Source organism: Hylaeus volcanicus, chromosome 6 (genome assembly GCF_026283585.1).
Source record: "Hylaeus volcanicus isolate JK05 chromosome 6, UHH_iyHylVolc1.0_haploid, whole genome shotgun sequence".
NCBI classification, from domain to species: Eukaryota; Metazoa; Arthropoda; class Insecta; order Hymenoptera; family Colletidae; genus Hylaeus; species Hylaeus volcanicus.
In genome coordinates this window covers 22,530,214-22,551,217 of record NC_071981.1, presented here as the reverse complement: position 1 = coordinate 22,551,217, position 21,004 = coordinate 22,530,214, and the positions used below count along the sequence as shown (strand labels likewise).

The following is a 21,004-nucleotide window of genomic DNA, read 5'->3' as shown; positions in this document are numbered from 1 at the left end:
TAACGAAAAGAGATGGTAGAGCACCCGTGATTACCCCGTTGACACATTGTTGACAATTTTACACAGTAGCGACTTCATGCCACCGGCTATTATTTCGTAATTAAATGTGAAATTAAAACAATCTAAATAAACTCCAATAAGCTTTATTTATATCTTACCAACATAATGAATTCAAATGAAATATTCTACATGCATAACACGATGAGCAAAGCTTTTGCAATATTCTATATCCCCGGGGTTTCATAAATTGAACAATGCGTGAAGAGCGTTTACCGGTAACGAGAATGATTTAACATACTCCAAACCCTAAGAAGAATAAAGCTACCTCGAACCTGAGATAGAGGATATTCGTATGGATATTCGTATGGTCCAGCTCGCCCTTAGCTACCTCGGCCACTCGTCCTATACGCGATTTACCAACTATATTCGGCGACCTCCAGCCCCCTATATTTCTCTACCCAGAATCAATACCCTCGCGAGCGGCGACGAAGAGCCTCCGTTGACGCAACTTTCCCAACTTGCAGTTTCGAAATCGAGTTACATCGGGAACCCGAGTCCAGCACCGCCGAACGACGTGAACTTCTACAGCGTGGAGATCGACAACGGCCGATACATGGGATACGAGACGAACCACAGCCCGATTCCAGTGGTGGAGCCAGGTTCGGGATCGTACTACCCGTCGATGAGTCCCACGGGGCACATCGTGTCCGGTCACTTGACCGGAACGGGCACCCTGACGCGCAGCAGGACCCTGCCGCGTCCCGTTCCACCACCCGACGTGACCGTGATGACAGCCGGATCGAAATCGCCGATTCCTCCGTCCGTGCCACCGCCACCGACGACCTTCGCACGCTCCGTATCCGGAAATCCTCACGCCCACGGCCATCCACTGTCGACATTCACCCCAACGCCGGCCTACTCCGACATCGATGGCCATCTTGTCTGAGGATCACCCATCTTCGGCCCCAGCACCGTGCGCGGCAAGTACCGCGCCGTTCCGAGGGACGAGACTATCATCGTTACAGAAAGAACCACCCGGCTCTAATCAACGACTCGTGGGTGATCGAACGGATCCTACGGCCTCACGCGTCGCTCGCGACGTATTCAACGATCGGTTCTCCATCTCTCGCGAGGGACGCCGTCGACGACACCACCGCGTCGAAACAGTTTCGTGTGGGTGTTTCCCCCGACGACCTTATACATATATCCTCCTTGAACATAAAAGAAAGTAAGAAGCATGTAAATACCAGAGAGACCTGTACCGCACGCGTACGGGCTATATTAACGTAATTTTACTAAGCACGCGGTACGATGTTACGAACCGGAAATGCAGCGTTTCGTTTCGTTTCTTTGTTCTTCTTTTTTTTTTCTTTATTTCTTTTTTTTTTGTCGTTTGTTTCCCCGTGGACAAGGTGTGCGTGTATATAATGTACCTCGACCGCGGAACTTTTACGGAGTAGTTTACGTTTCGCGTATCACGCGTCGAACCGAAGAACGATCGGGGAGAATCGCTCGCCGCTTGCTCAATGATTTTTCGGTTCCGTTCGCGTACGATGAGTTGTTTATTTTTTTCCTCGTTGTGCCGACTTCATAGTGAAACGGAGGAACGTTCGACGATGTGTCTACGTGAACGGAAAAGGGGGGAAAAAGGATACGCGCCGAGGAACGGTGCGAGGTGGTGTTCCGTTTCCCCGAGAGCGCAGAGGTATAGTATGGATTTTACGATCACGTTTATGCCTTACTACTCTTATCTTGGAATAAGTTACTCGTAGTTTGTACCGTAGACAAACTCGCGTGATCCGATGGTTGAACAACCTAAGCTAGGAGAAAGAAGACGATCAACGATCCATTAGGAACGCACGATACTTTCTAGATCGAAATAACTGAGATTGGAGAACCCGCTGACGCTCGGTTCCAATTTTCGTTTTTCTTTTTTATATATACACATATACAAACATACCGATGCTGTCGTCGACAGGGAAACCCTTCGATGGCCGCTCTTTTGAAAGTAATCTCGATAACAGCGAAGCCCTAACGGATATCGGTCGAACACGTCGATGACTCGGGGTGATCAACGATGCTGCTCTCGATGTTATCGTGAAGTCGAGTTCCCGTGATTTGTTATTCTTTTTTTTTATTCGTTTCGTGAATACGCACGACCGTCCATGGTTTCGTTCGCGATTGGTTGAAAGAGAGAGGTCTACCAGGACATTGGCCGGACTTCTTGGTTGAAATTCGAAGGAAGCGAGACAATCGTTTTACACAGGGAAACAGTTGACGACGTTCGTAATCGGTAGTGATCCGACTGATTTCCTTCTTCCCTTTCCCTCTTGCTCATTAATCGCGACGCGTTCTCTGTTAGATTGAACGGATCTTACTTGTTAAATGGGGAAAGAAAGCGTCGTAACCGCGACGAGCGAAAGAAGCTAGTTGTTTCGCGAAAGAGAACGGTCTGTCGTGACGCTTGGTGAATTGAAACGAACTCGACGAGTTCGATAGGTACTAAAATAGGCGACGTTTAGATAAAGGTTTAGAAAATCCCTAGGGAACGCGCGAGACGTGCGAGTGTGACGCTGCTTCGGCCACCTCGAGATTAGAAACTCCACTTTGGCGGATTTGTATAACAAAATAGAGACACACGCACGGGTATTCGCTCTATTCAAAATTTCTCCACGATACGAAAGATACGCACACTCCGTTCGCCACGTTATCGTCCGACGTTTTACTTACAAATTAATGAGATGTTATTTGGGTTTCTTAAACGAACATCGATTTCTATTATTATGGATTTAATGACATAAATAATAACACACATCTTATACATCGTCAACAAAATATAGGAACTATTCTACCATTCGTTTATAGGAGAAATGCTGAAAAATAATCCCAGATTCACGTGCACAAAACGATTTTGCGTTTCGTAACGTTCGATTAATCCTCGTTGATTCACCTCACTCTTTTTATACCGTCGAATTTTTATTCTACTCTACAAAACGTATAAAAAACACACACATTTTCACTGCCGAGTGCAAAAGTCAATACTACGAATAGTTTAACCCTTAACCGCTTGCATTTGTTCGTACAACCACCATTACGAAATCTCTCGCGCCACTTTGGACATCGTACACCTCACAATTCTATTCCACGTGTTCGATGAAGCGAGCGTCTCCGTTCGCTGAACGCACGATCGTTGATAGATTCCACCAAGTGTTTAAGAGATTTGATTATCGAGATAGATACGTTTACGCAAGCACAAATGCAAACGATGAAACCGTGACTGTAAAGTTAGGAGAACATCTATAGATCTGTTCTCACGTGACGTCCAACGCTGATTTTGTTTCCTTTTCGTCGCGTTTTGCTAACAACGTTGCCTCGGTTAACAAAATCGGCGCGCTCCTAGCGAGCGAATTGTTTTCGAATCTTTTATCGCGACACGCGGTACAGTTAGTGATATTTTGTAATTGAATATTACGAAAAAGTTGCCAAATATTATACGAGTATCGTCCATCGGTGGTTAACGATAACTTTTCTAACGTAGCTGATAAGTAGCTTTTTTTTTCGTTGCCTCTTCGCGCGTTTATGCATCGAGCGTTTCAAACGCGATCATTCAGTTCTCGCACAATGGCGTGTGCCACGCGCACAAATCGTTTGGTATCGAACGGATTTAACGATTAACCGACTACTAGAGACTATTTCTTCTAAGTGACGAAAGTTCGACTACTTTCACTGCCTGATTTTTTTATTCCTGTACCGCGAAACACGAACGTTTTTACAATTAATTGACGTAAGGTTATTATTATTATTAGTATTATTATTATTATTATTATTATTATTATTATTACGATAAATTTCGCTACACGTATTTTCCTAAAACAGCGATAGCTTCGAGCCACTTATACGTATATATCCTACCCGAAACAAAAAGTATAAATATCGTGAACGAAACGATATAGAGAATCAGGGAAAACCGAAATAACACACGAACAACATAATCAGCGAAATCTATATATACGGAAGTAACGTGAACGATAAAGGAAAGCAAACGAACACGAAAGAAAATGATAGGAAAGGAAATAAAAGTGAGTGTCTTGGAGTAGTGATATCTTCGAAAAAGAAAAAAAGACAATAGTACATAAGTTTAATTATACGCGTATGAGTTTAGTTAAGAGTAAACTATTTCCCTGGCACAGCCAAGTTAGAAGTTGCATTTGCATAAACGGTCGTTGTACAAGAAACGTTAAGAACAGGAAGAAAGAAAAAAAACGTAGTTCGACTAAATGTTCATACATACATATATTTTTGCATTTATTTCCATTAAAGATTGATTATCCTTGTAAATAGAGCGCGATATGTCTCAGCGTTTCACAATACACACAAACACGTACACACATGCAAACACAGCCCCGAAAAAAAAAAAAGTAATTAAAAAATGGATCATATGAGGGTCTCACTTTACCTAAGCTATTAATGAAATATTGTATAGGATTATTACGCTAGGCCACGAATTATATCCGAAAAGATGAGGAAGGGAACGAAGAGTAATACCAGTTGTTGTACGAGACAACGTCTTTCCGTTTATCGAAAGCCTAAGCAATCGACGTATATTTTTGAAGAAAGACGAATTGAAAAAAAAAAAGTAAAGAAACGTTACGAAAAAAAGAACCGCGCGCGTGGTTGGCCTATCGTAAACACGGGGGGGGAGGAGGGAGAGGGTTGTAAGTGTCTCGTAGAAAACATAACGACGCGTGCAATCGCCTCGAGCAACTACGACAACCCGTAGAATCAGTCGACAAGTGTAAGTTTCGTTCAATTTCCATGGAAAGATCACGATCGATACGCGCCCGATCTCTATTAATTTCATACGAATCACACGCAAAACTAATTAGAGGAGAGGAAAACTGTTCACGTCCGATGTTCTCTGTGTACGATCATCGATGAATCACGTTGAGAAATCTACGCACGTCGCCGCTTCTAATTTGGCTCGCGTATCGTACAGGATATAAAAGTTAACCGTTCGCGGTCCTAGAGCGATCAGAAACTCGGAGAATCCGGATCGCGAACGGTTAAAACGGACGCAAGTAGGATTGCTCCGAATATACGCCACGGAAATCGCGTTTCTCGCATATCCGCGCACGCTCGCACGCGCTGGCGAACATATATACATAGATGAAGTACGAGAATCGACGCGCGAGCACGTATATTCCGAGCAATCGTGCTTGTCATCGGTGTGTCGAGCGTAAACGATGCGCCGAGGATCGATCCCCGTCTATTTTCACTTCTTCGTTTTCCCGCGATCGGCGATCGTTCGTCGATCCAGGCGAGAACCGATCGAGTCTGTTATATCCTGGGACACGCGTGACGGGAAGACGAAAGAATGGTACCGTTGGCGCGCGAGAAGAACGAACCCGACTCGACCTCTGACGTCCGTGTTCGCTGTGCACCGATAAACCCTTTGCGGCCGAGAGACAGGTGACCGATCGCGAGAAACCGATCCACCGAGCTGCTGAGACGTCTTGTAGAGATCATCCAGAGCGCAAAGGGTTTATTCCGCGTAGATAACGCGTCGTTCGTAAATGGATGACGACGTTGCCCTCTCGGAACACGGTGGTTCGTTCTTCTCGCGCGCCAACGGTAGAAACTTGCGCGCGGCAAACGCCGAAAGGATGTCGTTGAGTTTATACTTTCCGCGTCGTTGTCATGTGTGTTTTATGCTTGGGAACCGTTTGAAAGTTTTACGAATAACGTTTTCGTAGCATGCGCTATCGTTATTTCATTGCCCGGGGAGGAACACTGATTTGTTACGGTAGACTCTACAAAGCTTAAAGAAATAAAAGAAAAAAAAATTAATTAATAATAACGTGTATTGTTAACCGCTGCTGTTGTGTATGGAGCCGCACCGTTCGGCTTAGACTGATGACGAAGAAGAATAAAAAAAAAAAAAAATTCACGTATGCTCAATTAGAGAACATGTTTGCGCATAATTAAGAATTCTATTTACATATACATGTTTTATATTTGTAATTAATAACAAGGAAAAAAAAAATCATCTATACTTAATATTACCTGATATTATTAGATTATGTAATCTCCAAAGTATTTGCTCATCAAAGTGCTAGGCATGTTAGACGGACCGATATTCGTCCAAAATGGTACCTTGGAGATGGACATACCATCTAACAGTACGATATTTCATATTTTACACGATAATTAATAATTCTGTTGATTATTCTAAGACATAGTCAATCCTAATTATACAATCATTAAGATACGAAGGATAAATTAAACGTTTTACATGTATATAATGTACATATACACTTAGATAGACACGAAGAAAATAAAATGCATAACGAATTATATCAAATTAAGAGGAGAAACGATCGAGAGCTTTCGTAAATAGTTCGTAAATGTATTCGTATCACTTTTGATGTTTCTTCTTCGTATTCGTTCCTTTTTCTCTGTTCTTTCCAATTTTTGAAGAAAATAACGTTAACGAAAAAGAAAAAAAAAAAGAGACGAAAGAAAGAAGAAAACCGACCGAAAACAAAATAAACGATTCTCGCCGGACACCCGAAAGCGACGCGTCGTTCGCTCCCCGCGGGAGCGCTGCGATGAACGACGCGGATCATGGTCGCGGGGTGGAACATGCGCGAGTCTCGAAATCGCCGAAAGTGACGTGACGAATTTTATCGTAACGAACTTATCCGTTCCAAATTACCATTACCACAAGAGGCGAAGACTGGACAAGCACTGAGCCGTTTTAAATCGTTTTTTATGATGTTCACAAACGACTCGATTTTTACATTTCGATTCGATTTTACGTTCGGCAACACGAACACTTTTTCAATTCGCAGAACGCTACTCTTCGATCACGATAATCGATCACCGCGGCGAGAAATCCTCGCGCTTGGGACAGACGACAACCGATCGCCTCGAGAAACCTGCTGAAACGCGCCGAATAAAAAGTTCTCGCGCGACGCGGTCGACGGCAACGATTCGTTTGCCGTTAGATCCGTAAATTATACACCGTCGACAACGTAAAATTGGCCACGATGGCTCGTTTCCAGGACCTCGATGCCGATCACTCGCCCGTCGTACGGGGAAACCATTTATCACGTGTATCGATACAAACGAACGGCGTATCGTGAATCGTTAAGCGTATCATCGAATATATGTTGCTTCCGTTTATGTGCCAACAAGAAAATTCGACGTTCTCTATGTATAAAGTATATGATGCATAGCGAGACGATATACATACTGTTACGCGGGCCGCCGTCACGGCTGAATTTACAATGCAATGTTATTCTTTCGAGCAATCATCGCTGTTCTTAAGTACAACCGATAATACTGGCGAGGTAAAGATGCTCTCCCACGATTAAGAAAAACATAAGAAGAAGAAAAGAAATGGAGACATAAAGAAAGAGGATGAGAAACCGTGTAATATAAACTAAGGTACCAGCAATTTGGTACATTAATTACTTGTATATATACATAGTATTTTTACATTCTAATTCTAAATTACATTTCCAATTCTAAATGGTATACATTACTCTGTGAGCTTCGCTTGTCGTCTGTGTAAATTATCGACAACGTTCCGACGTTCGTTCACCGTAGAAATATAGTCAGAGAAGCGATCTTGTGCTCGGCAAACATTTATATCCCCCCCTCCTGAATGTCTTGTGCACGTTTCATTGCACCCATCGCACAAGATTCGATACACACGCCTCGTGCCTTCATCGCAGTTACATTAATTAGAACGTTTATGGGCTGTGGTCGCATCGGGGCGTTTCCGGCCGTGACTATTACCCGCGAAGAATGATTCGTGTTACAGTCTGACACGCGACGCTGGAATTGTAAAATACGGCTTTGAAATTTGACGGTAGAAAATTCGCAATTTACACGAGTCGCGTCGATCAGCTTTTGGTGGATTTATTAATAAACGTAACAGAATTATTAAAGTATCTCGACAAAGAAAGAATTCTCAGTTATCGGATCTCGGTCGCTAGATTTATAGGATGCCTTTGGCAAAGCTTCGCGAGAAGGATTACTTTATTTTCATCGGTCAAACATCGTCACCTGGTTTAGTAATAAAACAAAAATAATTTTTGTTCTACTCTTAACGATTCATCGAAAGACTGTAACTGTAGTTTCCCCCTGTGAATGTTAGCCTCCATCACGAATAGTTGCGCGGAGATGCACCGAATGCGACCATAATCCGATTATAAGGGAAGAAAGAATACTTCATCGTACGCATACGTCGCGTCGCAATGCATTCGTTGTTGATATGCGTAATTTAACTCCTACGTAAACTGTGCTCATAGCGGATGTGATCGGTATTTTACGAATGATGTCGCGACCCGTCGAACGAGGAACGACGGTGATCGATGTACACGACGATCATTGGATTTTTAATCGTCGACGGGAACACGACATCGCCCCATGAAAATTAGCGTGCCGATATATGTATATGTTGATTTTTTTCGGGAAAAAATCGAACGGCCAGAGTTCGTTTTATCGACGCTACGCTTTTCTTCGTTTCTCAACGCGTACATAGAGACAGAGCGAAGCTCAACATACTAGTCCTTACTTTAAAACCAAAGTAAAGAGAAAAAAACATTGTGTAGCTTTTAAGAATCTCCATTACGTATTCACACCTGTGTGTCTATACAGAAGGCATAATTATAATTAATAATTCAATCATCGTAAATAGGTAAAGGACTAACCGATAAGCGAATAGATAAAAGGAATAAGCCGCTCGTTAAGTGTATCGTTTTATTTCAATTCATTTTTTACGATTAACATTTTATCTAGCAACTTTTGTCGGCTAGGAATGTAAATTCTGTATCTGTACATTGTTTTCCTATTTCAACTATTAAAAGTGATCGTCAACTAAACGTTCCGTACATTTTATTTTACGCCTGTCCCTATCGAACCGTTCCTTAACAAACTGAACGTAAGTTACAAAAATAAAATACCAGTGTCGTTAAGAATCCTTCTATCGTTGTAACGTTAAAAACCACTTTATTTGTACTCCAAAGTCTCGCGTTTCCTGCTTACGAGCAGATCAACACGTTTCCAACACCCCGTCTGAAAATAACCGACAAACCGTACATTAATTTCTATTGCTATCGTTATTACGATAATAAATTTCGCTTACCGTCCACGAAAGCCATCGTCGACATTCGCTCTTCAACCCTAGTGCTCGATGGGGATGAATTTCGTTCTGATAGGGTTCGTGGGACGCAGAACCACGTCCACGTTCATGGAAATGTTCTCGGTGGGATCGACAGGCTCGAAATAGAAATTATGCAACATGTACAGCAACGTTGTCTTTACTTCCATCATGGCGAATCGTTGACCTGCGTGTTGAAAACCAAAAGTTCGCTTAAACGAACCTTTTTCGCAACGAACTGTACTCGTTCGACTCTAACGCAAATTAAGAGCTTATCGAAAATGAAACTTCGATTTCGAGACGTTCCTTACGTTCTCCTTACCTATGCAGTTTCGCGGTCCAGCGCTGAAAGGTAGATAAGAGTAAGGATGACGGCCTTTCGAGTTCTCGGGTAAAAATCTATCGGGATTGAAGGTGTCCGGATTAGGCCAGTACCTGGGATCCCTGTGGGTGTCCGTTATGAGCAGATTCACCACCGTATTGGCAGGTACAAAGTGATTGCCTGGAAACGTTGAATTGCATAGCACCGAATTTTCTTTCGCATCAGGTAAGAAGATGAACAGAAGCTGAACTTTATCGTGGCTCTTTGCGTTTAGCACGTTGAACGCCACGTCACCCATATATGAGTGACAGAGATTTTTGCTAAGGAACTTCAGCAGTTCATTTTAACAGCTAATGTATTAATGAAGATAAGTCTGAATAGAATTCGCAGATTTTGACGACGATATAAAAAATAAGTAACACGACAAACGTCAGGTGTTTTAGTTTACAACTTACTGTCTTGAGACACAATTTTAACCCTGTAGGCATTCCCTCGGGAATCAGTCCGGCAGTCAACGTGTTAACGAGCAGGCCACAGACTTTCATAGTTACCTAATTTCATGTCCATTTCAGGTCGACGCGATATAAACGGCACGCTTGGATAAAGTCGAAGGGATTCCTTGATGCACCTCTCCAGGTACGGCAGATCTTGTAGGGTGGACATCGTGACTTTGCCGTCGCATGCTGCCATAACCGCGTCCGCTTCTTCCCTGGCTCGATCCTAGAAAAAATACCTTCGTCGCTATTTTCATCTTTGTAGGAACTTACAAACACTCGTTACGAATAGACTGCGGATGTTTATGCGAATTCATATTTTTACAGCTTCGGAAAATTGGATTAAGATTCAAATGAAAGTGTATCTCATCTACTAATCAATCCGACATGTATTCTATCGTTGACAGTTTATACATTTCTGCGTTTATGCACATTTATCCAAATTTTCATTTATCATAAATGCGTAAACATCGGCAGCCTACTTACGAATTATTCCGAATGTTCTATCGAGGATTGAAAGGTGATTCGTGAACTGTACAAGCTAAATTGATCGTCAAAGAGTCACCTGAATCTCTTTGTGCTGAGCTAGGAGCATAGTGGTGAAACAAAGACACACCGCCGTGGTATCGTGACCCTGCGAATAAAAATATATTTCATACGATACGTGTAATTATAGATCGAAATAAATTTGTTGATAGAACGAAACGTTACCCTGAACATGAAGGTGTCAACTTCTTCTCTGATACCTGCGTCGTCTATCTGATTGTCTCGATGAGCGGCTATCAGAAGATCCAGCATGGCGAGCCTTCTTTTACGAACTGCAAACAAATAGCATTGTTATCGATGTCGATGTATTTAATCGATTAATGTAATTAATATTAACCACGAATCGCTTACTTCCATCGTCGTTTCCAGTTCCCGTTTTACTTGAATTGTCGTCGAAGCCGGTTAGATATCGGCCATTCGTCTTATTATGATAGTCTTTCCTTTCCGCGATGATCTATAACATATCAACGTAGCTATAATCTGCAACCGAACTGCAGCAGTTCCCTCGGGTAAATATCGATTAATTTATACTATTAAAACACGCAATTTATACCGTTTAAATTAGAAATTGTATTTCTTACGTCGTTAGTGAAATTGTGCATTATTTTGAGCACTTTGGCTAGACGCCATCCTAGAGGAAGGACTTTCATCAGAAACTCCGAGTACAGCCATGGTCTTACGAATCTACAAAATTAATATGAAACGCAGTGCATCGTATCGAATTTATCGCTGTAATTTCAATTTTCCATGCATCCAAATTCCCACGTAGCGATCATCAAATTTTAAACAGAGATTTAAAAGAGAGTTTTATAATCTAACGATAGTTTATTTCTCCCATCAATCAATCGAACGATTTATTTCATTCTGACCGAAAGCAGCATTGATTACCTGTACACTGTGATATCTCCAAAATCGGATATAGCCTTTCGATACTTGTATTGGAATTTCCCTTTGTCTTTCAACGAAACCCCCATCGCAGTTTCTGAAAGTGCATCCGCAATGAAACGTACATGACAAACGTCACAATGTTCCCCTATCGTAAACTCGAGATAATATAGATTCTACCGAAGCATAGTATTCGTACAACAAAAAATTTTACCGCATATCATGTTCAAAGTGCGCTCGCTGTAAAAATGCATCAGATCTTTGACGACCGGACCACCTTCCGCCTTCAAGCTGCTGATCAAACGCTCCGTTTCCTCCATGAAAACTTCGGAGAATTGTTGCAACACGGTGAAATGAAAGGCTGGCGTCAATATCTTCCTGCGTGCTTGCCACTTGGGACCTGAAACGAGTCGAAATGGAAACGATCGCCGCCGAAATCGGTGATACTCGATCGGTCCGATTAAAACGATCGAATTAACGCGAACTTTGTTTTAATATTCGATACCTGAACTGGTTAGGAGTCCGGTGTTGAACCAGGGCAACAGAAGATCGTACACATCGCTTTTCTGGTTGGATTTGGGATTTCCAAGAATCACCTGAATCGCAAAAGAAGGTTCTTTTATCGTTGAATTATACTTTTCCGATTGACGCGTTAAATCTTGCGCTCTTTCGTTGTATTATACAACGACGAGGGTACGATATTTTCGCATTGATTTGTAAATGCGTTTCGTTTACGCATTCAGCGCTTTTTTTTTTTAGGAAAAGCGATAACTAAGGAGACTGGTGTACGTCGTTACGCGGTAATATGCAAAAAGTTACGTAAAACTTGAGTAATTTATTCCTCACCTCCATATCATCCGGATGACGAATGTACACCATCGGCGCTGTGATAGTCCATATTCTATAAATTGGATAGTATTCGTTACCCAGCCTTCGCATAAGATTCCAAAGTTCCGCTGTAATAAGAAATTATGAAACTGCCACCGATTTACCATAGCTGTCGTTTTTAATAACATCAATTTTCGAACTCACCCGGCGAAACGGAGTACTTGAGCAGATTCCCAAATATCGGCATTATTCGAGGGCCTGGTATCTCGTTGATTATCCTCGCAAATTTGCTATTATATATAACAAAATACTGCAGTAGCAGCACCGAAACGATTAATAACAATATCCCGGTTAACATTTTTGCAAAACTTTAGCGCTAACCAGCTTCTTGGTGTCTAAATCAGCTGTAAGAACGAAACACTTGATTACTTTCGTTACGTTCTTCTTTCTTACTTACCCTTACGCTATAATTATTAAATTCTTTAGAAATTAAGTATAGATTTCGTAACTTTCATTTTTCCTGTTATCTCTCTATTATTTCTATTTCTATTTCTCCGCTACTATTCCTTTTCTATAAGAGCGTCAAGCATCCTCGATTATTTACTTACTAATAATTTGAGGAAAAACGAGATCTCCGAATTCGTAGCAAAGATAAACGTAAGAGACGGCTCACCCTATCAAGCGTTCCACTTTTTCGAAAACGTGGTCCGGATTAAAGCCTCCTATGCCGAATTTCGTGTAATCGCTTTACACGCGGGAGTGCCTGCCGTGACAAAATCTGATCGTGTACTGCCAACGGAAATGTGCGCTCGTAAGCTACGTGGTCATACCTATCGTCCAAAAAAAAGGACATCAATGACACAGAATATTCACCTCAGCAGAATCCATTACTGTCATCGACGAGGAAACGCGCACCGTGAAACTCGGTGCAAAACAATTTCTTTCTCTTTGCTTCTTTTTCATACTTTTTCACCCATACGTACTTGCAGTCAAACCTACATTCGGCGCCCTTGTTACATACTAACCGATCCTCGGAGTACATGGACACGCATCTTTCGACGGTTAAGATAAGATTAACTTTCGAGTGAGGTTAAAGGTAAATTAATTATTTTTTTCTATTTAGATATAGTTTTTTTATTTCATTTTTAGACGTGAACGCTCTCTTAAAATGAATATTCCTGGTGAGACATTTTTTATGCGGTCCCTCTCCGCCGCACGAAAAAGCAAATTTTCTTCGATATAGTATGAAAAATGATTTGTTACAGCTATCTACCGCGCGAAAACAGCCTTTACTCTGCCATTCTTATTTTCGTTAAATTATCAACGCTCAAACCGAAGAACAAACGATCGAGTCTACTCCATGAAAAATCATCGTGTAAACTTGGTTGGAACGAGTCGAATTGCGTTCGCGTTCGGCGCGATCATGAACAAACCACGCCGAGGAGTAATGTTAGGGTCATTGAATTCTTTAAAAATATTACGCTGCCGCGGGACAAAAAATCTCGGAATTCTCGGAACTTGGTAGACGTACAGTACTAAACTGACGAGAAGTATCGGATGATCGCGAAACTTCGACTCTCCGTGAAACTCATAAACGAAACATTGGAAAGTATCGAGGTGCTATATTCGTGGATCGAAAAGTATTTATTATTTATTTATCCGATCGCAGGCGAATTTGATCCAACTGTTTTCTCGTGAATGCATGGCGCGAGGAAAATTTTTCCGTGAATATTGAGTTGCTAAAGTAACGGTCCTTTTTTCGACAATATCGCAACAGGTAGAAAGGGGAATGACGTTCGTTGATGTATTCAATAACCTTTGAATGATTAGTCGTTGACGTAGATGTTGCACCACGCCATGTAAATTTGCGTTCTTATGTCAATTCCTCGAAACAGAGGATACCAGAATTAATCGAATCGCTTCTATTTTAAAGGTGGAACGAAACTGTGCGTATATCTTTTTTTTACTTTGAAGCCAAAGTAAAGAGGAAAGAAATATTCTATGGCTTCCAAGAATTTCCGTTACGTAGTCGTGGCTGCGCGTCTACGTTGAAGATGATCGTGGTAATCATGGTGAGTAATTAACAATTCGTTAATGGTAGTGTAAAGTTTTATTTTAAATCACTTTGTATAATGGACATTTTATCAGGCATGTCGGCCAGAAATGTAAACTCCGAATCTGTACATCGCATCGCTATTTAAGTTATTTCAATTGAGCAATATTCGTATTCACGTCGTAGTAACGACGCCTCGCAATTCCATTGCGTCGCGTGCAGTTTAAAACCATGTTAGTATCGATTGATTTACTAAATCTAACAGTTAGGTGCCCTATTCTATCTAGTATCTTATGCTTTGCTAACGCACACGTCCAACGTCTGAAACTACGGATACCACGAGATACGCATCGATTCTTATTTCTCGTATTCCCGAGGTCCAGGTCACGTCGTCGTCGTCTCGATGGGGACGAATCTCGTTCGAAGGGGATGCATAGCACGTAGGACTAAGTCGGTGGCTATACGTGTATCTTTTAGAAGATCGACAGGCTCGAAGTAGAAATCGCGTAGTAAATATAACAGCGTTGCTTTCAGCTCCAACATGGCGAATCGCTGGCCTGCGAATTAAGAGCGAAAAAATCGGTGAGAACGAGAGAAGAGTTTCCCGAAAAGGATATTAGCCCAGAAATGGGAGACAGGACTTTTCATTAATTTCGCAAAATATATTAACTATTGATTGTTGTTTGAACTGTATTCTAGAGATTTCCGAGAATGTGTAGAATATCATTGATTATAAAAAAAAAGGAGTTAATAAACTACAATTTCACACAAGAGTTTTTTGGGAAATTGATTGATGTACGAATACATTCTGCACCAACTGTAATATTCGTTAATAAAAATGAATGTGGATAGGATTCGCGAATTTGACGAGGTTAAGAAATTAAAGGCTTCGACAAATGTTACGTTATCTAATCTTGAATAGCTCCGAGAGGAAATTTTAACTCTGTAGAAATTTTCACGAGTATCTGTCTGGCAATCAACGCGTTGAAAGACATAATTAAAGAAGAAAATTCCAAAGACCCTGTTGGGTAAATCTCTCAGAGCTTTGGACAAGTTTCCACGATGCGATGCGTGTTTCCCTCACCGATGCAATTCCGCGGTCCAGCACTGAAGGGTATGTAAGAGTAAGGGTGGCGTCCCTTTACGTTCTCGGGTAGAAATCTGTCAGGGTCGAAGACGTCCGGATTAGGCCAGAACCGTGGGTCCCTGTGGGTGTCCAGTATGTGCATATGGACCACCGTATCGGCAGGTACGTCGTAATTACCTGGAAACGTTAAATTCTTTGTCACGTTCTTTGTATCGTTCGAATCGCGTGCATCACGGCATGGCTCTTCGCGTTCGAACGAACAGCGAACGGTTTGATAGCTACTTAGTATCATGTCCATTTCAGGTTTACGCGATATAAATGGCACGCTTGGATAAAGTCGCAGAGATTCCTTGATACACCTCTCGAGATATGGCACATTTTGTAGAGTGGAGATGGTGACTTTCCCATCGGATTCTTCTATAGCTGCGTTTACTTCGGTCCTGGCTCGATCCTGAAACCAGACGTTAGACGTAATTACGATAGAGAACGTGCAGTGGTTGTTAAGGGGATTCTTTTTTTTTTTTTTTTATTTTTTGCTTAAACGATATTCTAGGATCATACAAACAATACGAGGTTCAATTATCAAGTTTGCCTCGGGGCGCGATTAAGGTGTTTATAAAATTCTAAACGCGTTTTCCTTGAAACCAGTTTTTCAAAACTGGAAAGACGGATTTCTCAGTGACTACTGCACCTGTATCTCTTTGTGCTCAGCCAGAAGCATGGTGGTATAGCAAAGGCACACCGCCGTGGTATCGTGTCCCTGAAGTTATAAAAAAGATTGTTTAATGTACGAAAACATACATTTACCGATAGAAGGAAAAAGGCATAAGATAAACGCACCCTAAACATAAAAGTATCAACTTCCTCTCTGATGCCCTCGTTGTCTATCTCGTTATTTCTGTGAGCTGCTATCAGAAGATCCAGCATGGCGAGCCTTCTTTTGCGAACTGAAGACAAACGAAGACATTCTCGAACGTTAGCCAGTAATAAATTGTAATCGACAGAATTTTATTTTGTAAGTAACCATCACTTACTTCCGTCATCGTCGACATTTTCCGCTGTTCTTCGATCCTCGGTAAACCCGACTAGATATCGGCCATTTGTCTTATTATGATAATCCTTCCTTTCTTCGATGATCTATACAAGACATCGTAAAGCTAAGAATTACTTCCGTTAGGGTAACACCGATGACTATCAGAGTTTGTAATTCTTACCTTCTCGGTGAAGCCGTGTAATATTTTGAGTAACCTAGTCTGCTCCCATCCTCGGGGAACCAAGTTAAAGACAAAATTTAGGAGTAACCATGGTCTTACTAATCTGCAAAGTTAGTACAGAAAAATATTAGACAAAGGCCTCTTGTTATTTCGTTTACTATCGTTTAACGTTATGCAACAGCTTTTTTTATATACACTGCATGTAAAAATAAGTCGAAAAAATGGAATAACGTTGTTATTATTTTCAGTTTGCTGAAGTTGCATTTTCATGACGAGTCCCTAATGATTTTATCGTTTCGAAGTATTCGACGTCACAGCTGACTGATCAAAACAGCGTAAAAGTTTAAAAAGGTCGTACGGTTGAAGTCAAAATGTAAACATTAGAAAGATCAGCATTAAAACACGTCAACAAAAGGAAACTCGTAGCTAGCAATGACTTGGAGGGTACAGTCCGGTGACTTTCTCGAAAACGAAGCGTCAAACGAAAAAATGTTATTCCTTTTTTTTAAATGTTACCCTCTGCTCGGAATAACCATGAATTAACTAACCACACCATGAATGAATTCTTAAGAACTGGCTTTAATCACCTGTATGTTATAACTTTTCCCATATCGTAGACAGCTTTTCGATACTCGAGTTGAAACGGCCCTTTATCCTCCAACGAGGTCCCCATCGCGGTTTCTGAAATTACGTGCGAAACGTGTTCGATTGATTCGACTTTCAATTGAAAGTTCCAATCTTTTTATATAAATCATACCGATATTATCGAGGATAAAGTCACACCTACCGCATATAACGTTCAAAGTATGCTCGCTGTAGAAAAGCGTCAAGTCCTTGACGACTGGCCCACCTTCGTCTTTCAAGGATTTGGTCAGACGCTCCGATTCCTCGATGAAAACATCGGCGAATTGTTGCAATACGTTGAAATGAAAAGCGTTCGTCAATATCTTTCTGCGCATATGCCACTTGCGACCTGATGGAAACCAAAGTAAAAGTGTTACGGAAATTATCGCGAGAAAAATATATTTGGTATTAACGATGCTTCCCTTAAATATTAATAACGATCGCGGCTCGGAATAAGTAGTCGTTCGAGACATTAATCGCGAGAAATTTTTCTATATCTTTATATCTATCGGCTGGAATAACTAAAAATTAATTTCTACAGGGATAGAAGAAATAGATAGAAGGAAACGAAGTTCCTTCTCCTGGGGACCTGGTAATCGATATTACTCGCGACAAAATGATTCTTTGTCGCGAGTAATAGCGAGCTAATGGCTGTGAAATTGTAATAAATAACGAACAAGTCGATCTGATGTCTTATAAGAAATTACAGTTAAAAAGAAAACGGATATGGTATTTACCTGAGCTGGTGAGGAGCCCGGTGCCGAACCAAGACGTCATCAAATTGTAAACAATGCTCTTCTGAATGGACTTGGAATTACCGAGAATAGTCTGAATTCAAAAGAAATTGATTTACCGTTAAATGAAGCGACGAACCGAGTAGATCGAGTACATGATATTACACGAACCACTGTGTAACTCCAGAATAATAATCGAAATAGTTGATGGCGTGCATGAAAATTAAACACAGTTCTACTATCGTTACTTATTGCGGGATTCCCTTTGACAATTATACCCTCGTCACTACCCGCTTTATAATATGCAATGACAAAGTTACGTTTTTACACCGATTACGGTCTTTTTTTACAAGGTCCAATGATTAAGTGAGGACGGTGGACACCCGGTGATATATTTTAACGTGCAACACGCAATGTTTGAACAAATTTTTCGTTACCTCCATGTCGTTCGGATGAAAAATATTGACGTACGGCATCGTGAAAGTCCAAAGTCTGTAAATTGGATAATACTCGGCGGCGTACCGTCGCATAAGTTTCCAAAGCTCTCCTATGAAATAAATATAAGGTAAACATCAGCCGAATTAAAGAAACGATTTAATGAAATTTTAATTACAAGCATTGGTACGTTTTTGCGAGAAATAGAACATTTTTCCCTTTCGTTTTCGTTTGTTCTAAGCGCAAAGGGTTAACGCACCGGCTGTTATTTCGATACAAGTAGAATCAGATTATTTTTTAAGTTTACTTGGTGAAACGATGATGATGAACACGTTTCCAACTAATGGCGTTATTGGAGGACCTGGTATCAAATTTAGCTTCCTTCCCCGATTTCCATATTGAAAAGCGTAGAAGAATAAAAACAATCCCAAAACTACCGTCAATAATATCTCCGTGACCATTTTTGCGAAATTTAATTACAGATCGACTTTCGGTAGGTTTCTTCGACACGTTCTTCGATTGCGCTCGGATGTGCTGCAAAAATAAAACAAAGCATTCGAGTGTGCTATGAATCTGTTCTCCTTAAAATCACTATTGCGCACTGCTAAAAATATACATTTGCAGTGTAAATAAATTACATTTAACTATTGTAAACATGCAATGTTATTTTCATAATTACGTTATCTGACAGCTGAGATACATTTAACAAATACGCAAGTCGTTATCAGGGAAGTGTTTGCATGTGTTATTATAAATATTGCATATCTTCGTAACTCGGGTATTTTAAAAAATAAACACGCGCATTCATGATCAAGAGTCATCTCCACTATCGTTTTCTCTTCTCTGGTCTTTATTTGGTCTATCTTAATACAAAACAGAGATACTGTTAATCACAATTAAATCGCATCCGTTCAGACAAAGTACACACGAAACGATCTGATAACGGCACATTCCATTCGTCGTCGTGGTTAGTCATTGATTGATAACAATAACAACTGTTTTAGATCCGAGTAATAATAGCAGTTGAGTAACTGGCGTCACATTGATCATTTTTAACGGCTTCTAATAGCAATTACGACCCGCGGCAATTATAACAATGGCATTTTTTCCTGCTTGCATCTCACTGCATGACAATTCATTTTCACTTTGCTATCGCGTTATTACGCGCGGTTACAATGCAATGAAATCGAAAAAAATTGCAAGATTTAAAGACGGGAAGAAATTGAACGCAATTGAACGCAATTGCGTATTGTTAAAAACCTTATCCTCAAAGTTCGTAAGAGATAACCTTCGCAAAGTACTCGGATTCAGTTTTCCTCTGTATCGAAACGTAACACCACCAGGAAACGTAAAAATAAACAGACGCGCGTGAAATTGAAATTATAAAATATAGAAACACCTACAGCGTCGAATAAAAGAGACAGTGGTCCTGTATCGAATGTGTCATAGATTATTCGTAACTTCATTTTTAAACTGGAGGATCGAAACGTGAACAGGTTGATTCATAAATAATTCGTAAAGAGTTCCGGACAGCTTCGATGGTCTTTATTAAAACCGAGCCTGATCTAAATACGAAGCAAAGATAGGGTATCGAACTGCTCACCCTATTAAACGTCCAAGCCCTCCGAAAGCGCGACAAAGCTGAATTAAAACCGCTGTACACTCAGTCTCGCGTAATCAGTTTACACATTCCACTCGATGGACAAGAGTGTGCTTGCTTTCACAACATCTCATAGCGTACTGAAATCGTCATTTAAGTACAATACCATCTGTTCGTCAAGCTACGCAGGCATTCCCACTACAATACACTCGAACAGAAATCGTGCAGGATATCTACCACATCTTAAAATCCGTGTTTATCAACGGGCAAGGTGTCACCAAATTGCAAAACACTTAAAATTCTTTCTGCGCTATCGGATTCACGTTTCGGACACGTGCCGATCGGGGGTTGTAATGTTTCGCTCTGATACATTTAGAAAGGTCATGCAGCGGTTTCAAACTTTTGTACGATAAATGTTCTTATATAGTGCGTGCGATATGTTATGGTTTGCGACAGACTTTGTACACTTCCTGTTTACCGAACTCTGAACATTGCAAAAAATAACAATTAATTCTACATTGAATTCCTAATGAATTTTTTCACTGCCCTCTATTTGACATTCCTTGCCATTATCCATCGTTATCAATTTTCGATAAGTGCGTAGCAAACAAACATTTGCTGATCAGTTTTTAACCGATTAAGATTACAAATCTGTGTAGATTAAATCTCGTTGAATGTTAAATTGAAAACAAGAAGACGAAATATAAATAGAACTTGAATGAAACTCTTCCTTTTTGTCGGAACAAAATTCTTGAAGAGAATAGTACAATTTTTCTTTTTCTTTTTCTAGAGTGAGCTAATAATCCAGATCGATGAATGAATGATCAACGTGGTAATTTCTAATTTGAAACATTTCCAAATGAGGAATGCAATGTCCAGTGGTATTTGGGAATCATTTTGATGACATTTGTTACTAACTTTCTCGCTGATAACTTGTACTAATCGTTTTATTAGGTCACAATATCAAGGTTGACGCTTGAGGTAGCATTTACTTATACGTAAATGGTATGTTA

The 21,004-nt window shown here is 40.7% G+C and overlaps 2 protein-coding genes across 2 annotated transcripts in view; one reads left to right on the top strand and one right to left on the bottom strand.

The window, feature by feature from the left end:
• LOC128878205 (nephrin) overlaps window positions 1–8,956 on the top strand; it is a 358,472-nt gene extending 349,516 nt beyond the window's left edge. Inside the window, exon 20 of the mRNA XM_054126220.1 lies at window positions 525–8,956. Within this exon, the coding sequence (XP_053982195.1) occupies window positions 525–946 (422 nt within the window). The 3' untranslated portion in view covers window positions 947–8,956. The remainder of the gene's footprint in view (window positions 1–524) is intronic.
• LOC128878567 (uncharacterized) lies at window positions 8,756–20,154 on the bottom strand. The gene is made up of 26 exons (XM_054126853.1): window positions 19,995–20,154; window positions 18,699–18,925; window positions 18,394–18,503; window positions 17,960–18,050; window positions 17,386–17,571; window positions 17,186–17,279; window positions 16,599–16,701; window positions 16,419–16,521; window positions 16,225–16,331; window positions 16,076–16,144; window positions 15,667–15,835; window positions 15,382–15,561; window positions 14,686–14,854; window positions 12,449–12,612; window positions 12,263–12,372; window positions 11,922–12,012; window positions 11,631–11,816; window positions 11,420–11,513; window positions 11,113–11,215; window positions 10,883–10,985; window positions 10,697–10,803; window positions 10,551–10,619; window positions 10,043–10,211; window positions 9,492–9,671; window positions 9,155–9,356; window positions 8,756–9,084 (listed from the first exon to the last, which is right to left on the bottom strand). The coding sequence occupies exons 2-25, from the start codon at window positions 18,850–18,852 to the stop codon at window positions 9,193–9,195; spliced, it is 3,075 nt and encodes a 1,024-aa protein (XP_053982828.1). The 5' UTR covers window positions 18,853–18,925; window positions 19,995–20,154; the 3' UTR covers window positions 8,756–9,084; window positions 9,155–9,192.
• Window positions 20,155–21,004: the final 850 nt, after the last annotated feature.

Excerpts from the sequence above, each read along its gene's own strand:
- LOC128878567 (XM_054126853.1), bottom strand. The coding sequence starts at position 18,852 with ATGGTCACGGAGATATTATTGACGGTAGTTTTGGGATTGTTTTTATTC. Across the intron at positions 12,373-12,448 it reads CAAGTACTCCGTTTCGCCGG|CGGAACTTTGGAATCTTATG; the intron begins GTGAGTTCGAAA and ends TTCTTATTACAG. Across the intron at positions 9,357-9,491 it reads TGGACCGCGAAACTGCATAG|GTCAACGATTCGCCATGATG; the intron begins GTAAGGAGAACG and ends TTCAACACGCAG.